A 6,334-nucleotide genomic window follows, 5' to 3' on the forward strand; every position below is an offset into this window, starting at 1 on the left:
TACATTTACGGAGGGTTGTTGTTGTGTATTTAATCTTTACATAATATATACATTACAGCATACAGCGGGCACAGCCGACCGGGTTGGGGCCAGAGCAGTTGAACGTCTCGTGCATGCGCGCGTGCACCAGTTCACCGGCATCCCTGGATATCCTCGGTTGCCAACACACAACATCCCTCCCCCCTAGGTCACATAGTCCTTTAGGTAGTCGGGACGTCGCCGTTGTCGCTGGGGACGATTTGACTGTTCTTGCGCAGGCGCTGAAGTTGGCAACACTGTTTGGTGCCTCGGTTCATGGGGTGAAGCAGGTGACCGTTGTGGGGAAGCTGGAGGTGTTGCCACTGGGGTTGACTCCTCAGGGAAGTCCGCTTGACTCGTAGATGGTGGGCACTCTTCCACCGATTCATTCCTAAGCGATGGCTCGCTTGGTAAGGAGAGCTGCTGAGGTGACAGCTCTGTCGTAGGCTCCTCCTCGTCCAGGTATGTGCTCCACTCCCGTCTCCGGATTTGGTCCACGTGCCGCTTCCAGAAACGACCGTCGATGGTGCGAACCTTGTAAGACACCGGACCGGTGATCTCAGTGATGATACCGGGTAGCCACTTGGGGCCTGTTAAATAATTGCGGATGAAGACTGGTTCTCGCGGCTCGAATTCGCGTACACCTTGTCTGGGTGAAGCCGGTCCAGTGCAGTACGGAGTCTCCGACCCATCAACAATTCCGCCGGACTCTTTCCGGTCGTTGAGTGCGGGAGAATATGCTGACTCAAAAGAAATCGGGCCAACTTGGTGGCCATGTCGCCTCCTTCCATGCGCCTGAGGACTTGTTTAGTTTCTTGGACCATGCGCTCCACTTGGCCATTTGACGATGGATGATATGGCGCCACCTTAACGTGCCGGATCTGGTTTCTCTGCAAAAATTCTTCAAATTCTTGTGAGACGAACGCTGTCCCAATGTCCGAGGCAATAGTGTCGGGAACACCGTGTGTTGCGAACAGCACTCGCAGCCTTTGACACTCTGCTGCTGACGACATGGATGCTATCTGGATGACTTCCAGCCATTTCGAATGCGCATCCACCACCAGAAGAAAAACCTTTCCTTGGAAGGGTCCTGCAAAATCGATGTGGATTCGGGACCATGGGTTTCTGGCAAATTTCCACGGATGCAGTCTTGCACGTGCAGGTTGCGGCCTTGTCTCCTGGCAGGGCAGGCAGGTTCGGACCTTCCTTTCGATATCTTGGTCGATACCCGGCCACCAAACTGTGCTTCTGGCAAGCGCCTTCATGCGGACGATCCCGGGATGCGTGGTATGCAGCAGCTCCAAAACCTGGTCTCTCGCTTGCTCTGGAATGATGACTCTACATCCCCACAGCAGGCATCCCCGATACTCCGACAACTCGTGCTGCCGTCGAACAAATGGCTTGAACTCGTCCGGCAGCCTGCCTTGAGGCCATCCAACCCCCGTCCAATGTCGAACTCTGGACAAGGTTGGGTCGTTCCGGGTGCATCGGGCAATCTTCTGGGCATCCCACGGAATCTCCGGCGCAGTCTCCAGCATCCGGACTTCAAAAAGTTTCTCGTCAGTTGAGCTGTCTTCCACAGTTAGAGGCAGTCGACTCAGTGCATCCGCGTTCCTGAGCTGATGAGCAGGCCTGTACTCCAGCTCGTAGTCGTAAGCCGACAACATTAACGACCATCGCAACATCCTCGGCGACAGCACTTGAGGCATCGGTTTTGCGTGATGCAAGAGTCCCAGTAGAGGTTTGTGATCGGTCACGATCCGAAAATGCCGACCGTAGATGAACTTGTGGAACTTTCGTATTCCAAAACCTATCGCCAGAGCTTCCCGGTCTGTCTGTGCGTAGTTCCTTTCGGCAGCTGTCATAGTTCGAGAGCCATAGGCTACCGGTACCTCCCGGCCTTCGCTATCAACGTGGCTGAGTACCACCCCAAGTCCGTACGGAGAAGCATCACATGCCATGACTAGTGGCTGGTGGACACTGTAATGGGCAAGGACGTCCGAAGACTGCAGTAGCTGCTTGGCCCGCAGAAAAGCCTCTGCTTCCTGCGTAGTCCATCTCCACTTATGGCCGTTGTCGAGCAGCCTGTACAAGGGCTCCAAAGTGTGTGCCGCTCCCCGTAGGAACCTGTTGTAGAAGTTGAGTGCCCCTAGGAACGCTTGCAACTCCTTCTTGCATTTTGGCTCGGGTGCCCCATGGATAGCCTTGACCTTGTCGTCTGTCGGCTGTATTCCTGCCTTGCTGACCTTGTATCCTAGGAATACAACTTCATCCACTCCAAAAACGCACTTGTCCCTTTTTAGCCGGACACCGTCGTCTTGAATTCTTTGAAGCACAGCTTGCAGACGGGTGTTGTGCTCGGCTTCATCTTTACCGCCTACCAGGATGTCATCGAGAAAAACTTGCACCCCTTCCAGCCCTTGCAGCAGCTCTTCCATGTACATCTGAAAAATAGCGACTGCAACAGCTACTCCGAACTGTAGGCGCGTGACACGGAAAAGTCCACGGTGTGTGGTGATGGTGAGAAGGTCAGCTGTCTCACTGTCAACTGTCAGCTGCAGGTACGCTTGGTCTAAATCAAGCTTGGAAAACCTTGCACAGCCTGCCAGCTTCGCGAAAAGTTCCTCAGGTGTGGGTAGGGGGTAGCTTTCCCAACGGACCACAGGGTTTACCGTACTCTTGTAGTCGCCACAGATTCGCACTGTGCCATCCTTTTTTACCACAGGTACTATTGGAGTCGCCCAACTGGAATGTCGGACCGGTTCCAAAATGCCTTGCCTGATGAGCTTGTCCAAGGCTTCATCCAATTTTGGTAGTAAGGCAAAGGGAACTGGACGCGGTTTGAAAAACTTGGGCTGGGCAGTCGGTTCCACTTCGACTCGAACTGGTGGTCCCTTGCTCTTGCCTAGACCTGGTTGGAAAACGTCGGCGTGACGACTCAGCACTGCTGCGCTGGACGGGCTCTGATTGTTCGTTGCTTCTTCCAGCTGATTGACTCTCAGCTCAATCCCAAGAGCCTTGAACCAGTCTCGGCCAAGCAAGCCTACGCCTGCTCCCTTGATCACGACGAGACGCAGTCGTTTTTGACGCCCTTTATAGGTGACTTGGACCATCACGGAGCCTAGCACCTTCAATTCCTGCTGGTTGTACGTGCGAAGACGTAGTTCACACGGTCGCAGCTTGTGCTTGGACAACCGCAGCTGACGCATAGTTCTCTCGTTGATCACGGAGCACACCGCTCCTGAGTCGACTTCCATCTCGAGAGGGTTCCCGTTCACTTCTACGACCACGCGGATAGCAGGTTCCTCGGCAGTCATTTGGAAGATGCCGAAAACATCCGCTGTTTCACTGTCGCGCCGCCGGCCGTTCCGGCGGCTGCCACCTGTAGGCCTAGGCGTCGGTGAGGACTGTTTCGCTTTTCGTCGACAAACTTTCACGATATGGCCCCGCTGCTTGCAAAAGTGGCACTGTGCGTGTCGAAAACGACACTCGTCTGGTGCGTGTGACCCTCCACAGAGAAAACACTTGCCAGCGTCTTGCTGTGACTTCGACGCAGTCCTTTCTCTTGATGCCTCGGCATTAGGCTTAGCTCTTGGAGCCATTTGCTTACCAACACGACACACATCGCTGCTCTCTGCGGACGCCCCCCTGATCTTTTCTGTCTGGTGGTGGGCGTACTCTGCTGCTATCGCCTTCTCTTTGGCCACCGCGAAGGTTAGTTCCGGCTCGGAGAGAAGCCGTCGCTGAAGGGACTCTTCCCGGAGGCCGCAGACTAACCTGTCTCGGAGCATGTCGTCCAACGTTGGCCCGAAAGCGCAGTGCTCCGACAGCCGACGAAGCTCGGCGATGTAGTCGGCGATACTTTCTCCTTGACGCTGGTCGCGCTTCCCGAACTGGAAACGCTGAACAATGGCGGACGGCCTCGGGTTGAAGTGGGCCGCCAGTCGCGAGACGATGTCGTCGTAGCTCGTCTCGGAAGGTAGAGCCGGTGAGCAGAGTGAACGAATGATGGCGTACGTTGCCGCCCCGCAGACCGTGCACAGGATTGCACGCTTCTTCTCGGCTGACTTGATCTCATTTGCGATAAAGTAGAACTCAAGCCTTTCGTGGTACAGTGGCCATGTTGCACCGGTGCTCGGTGCGAACTCTTCGATGCCGCCGAATGCCGGCGCCGCTGATGCCTTTGCTTCTGCCATGGCGCCGTGAACGGCGCTCTAGAAGGTCTTCCGCCGCAGGTTGACTCCACTTCGTCGCCAATGTTGTGTATTTAATCTTTACATAATATATACATTACAGCATACAGCGGGCACAGCCGACCGGGTTGGGGCCAGAGCAGTCGAACGTCTCGTGCATGCGCGCGTGCACCAGTTCACCGGCATCCCTGGATATCCTCGGTTGCCAACACACAACAGTTGTGAAAAGCCAAAGCTAGACAACGCAGGACTTTGGACAAAGAAAAAAAAGGAAATATAGTGCATGTGCAGAGTTTGTTTCATTCATTTTATAAGGTGACTAAAATTCCGAAGCTCGATCGATAGTGGGTCATAAAAATCGGCGCCTGAACGTAACAACCTAAATATTTCGTCAAATCTATACTTCCCAGGTGGGTTTTACCTGGTAAAATTACAAGCCGTAGCTCCCTTTCTGTAAAAAACAGGGCCGAAAAACATGCCAGGGTCAACGGCGGACGGCGACGCAGACGGCCAAGACGAGTGGCTGGGCGCGTTTGGCGCATGCATTGAGAGATGGTGTCAGGAGTAGCGTCGGAGTCGGAGGTTTAGCCGACCAGCGAAAAAAAGCAGATGACATGCAGATAAAATCCGTCGGCAGCAAGAGCGCCGTCATTATGCCACCGCGTTTTCTTTTATATTTGTTGCTTCATGTTTTGCTGACATTGTCCGTATTTATTTGCAAACCAAAGGTGCATTAGAAAAAGATTATGATCATTTTAATAGAACACGGTCGTCGCGGGCATCTCGATATTTTTTAAAAGAAAGCTTGAACTAAAGCCTTTTTATACTGCGAAGGAGGTGGCGCCATATATAATACGTGGGCGAAATCCGTCTTGCCACAAAACTAACTCGGTCGTCGGCGTTGCCGTACGCCGTTGACGCTGGCAAGTTTTCTATCCTTGCTTTTAGCAGAAAGGGAGCCACGCCTTGTAATTTCACGACGGCGAAACCCACCCGTGAAGAACACCCTTGACCGAAAGCTTAGATTTCTACGTGCAAGCACTGATTTTTATGGCCAATTATAGTTCTTTCCTCGGCATTTCAAACACCCTATATTCAAGCTATTCTTCGTTTCAGGTTAAACAAACACTGGCAGGGTATTTATGGTCTGCAGGGTTTTTATGTGTACATGGCATATGAAAGCGCAGCTGCCCAAAACACATTTGCGAATTAAAATCCGTTTTTTTTCCCCTCCCGAAAACTGCCGATCGAGAACTGGCCGGTTTGAGTTACGACCACTCTCTTCTCAGTCGTCATGTGCCATTTGGACACATGCCCAAAATAAAATTGAAGTCGTGAGTCATCGAAGGCACACACACATTATTAAATATATATGTCACGGTTCGGCCGGAGACGTTGCGAATGCGATAGAGGCGATGCCGAAAACGAATAATTTACAACCTATTATATTTACAAAAGGAAGACAAAGATGTAACGGAAAGCAAAGGAGTATGTACACAGAAAAAGGGGAAATAATACACACACACGCTTAAGCACATCTACAGTTCCAAGAAATGACGCAGTTCAGAGAAGGTCTTACAGTTTGAGTTCGTTGCGGCGACGAACCGTGGTGACATGCCAAAGGCAGCGAAGGCCCTTGTTTCCTAGGCGCCTGAAGGGGACTGCGAAACTCTCGCCGCGACAGCTTGTGCACAGCAAGGGTCGGGCGCGTCCTGGAGCGTAGCCATGGACCCCATGCGCCGCTTCCTCCCGGTCTCAGTCTTCGATTATAACTCTCACGCCCGTCCTCTTCTTTTTCTTCCCCTCCAAAAATCGTTGTCTCACGTGGCATCATCTTCTTTCTTCTTGCCCCTTCAACTTCCTTTCATGTCATGCCTTAGAATCATGACAATATATAAAAAATATTAAATTCATTTTTTGTGGCTTCTAAAAAGCTGCAAATACATTAAATAAAAAAAAAGAAGTTGCACAGAGTACCGGAAGTACATTCACTGTGCAATTCTCAACATGGCGTTGTATCGCGGGAATAGCGGGTTGGAAGGCTGGACGAAGCGGAGTAAACGATGGCGGCAAATGACGGGCGTGGGACTTCTACTGCAGAACTGTTGTTCGTGGTTCCGGCG

At 52.3% G+C, this 6,334-nt stretch overlaps 1 protein-coding gene across 1 annotated transcript; it reads right to left on the bottom strand.

Annotated features, from left to right (window-relative positions):
* Positions 1–611: 611 nt before the first annotated feature.
* LOC121833116 (uncharacterized protein K02A2.6-like) lies at positions 612–1,949 on the bottom strand. Its single transcript, XM_042286215.1, has one exon. The coding sequence runs from the start codon at positions 1,881–1,883 to the stop codon at positions 612–614; it is 1,272 nt and encodes a 423-aa protein (XP_042142149.1). The 5' UTR covers positions 1,884–1,949.
* Between the last annotated feature and the right edge of the window lie 4,385 nt (positions 1,950–6,334).

The sequence above is a fragment of the Ixodes scapularis genome, unplaced genomic scaffold, assembly GCF_016920785.2.
Source record: "Ixodes scapularis isolate PalLabHiFi unplaced genomic scaffold, ASM1692078v2 PGA_scaffold7__128_contigs__length_106722199, whole genome shotgun sequence".
In the NCBI taxonomy this organism is placed as follows: domain Eukaryota; kingdom Metazoa; phylum Arthropoda; class Arachnida; order Ixodida; family Ixodidae; genus Ixodes; species Ixodes scapularis.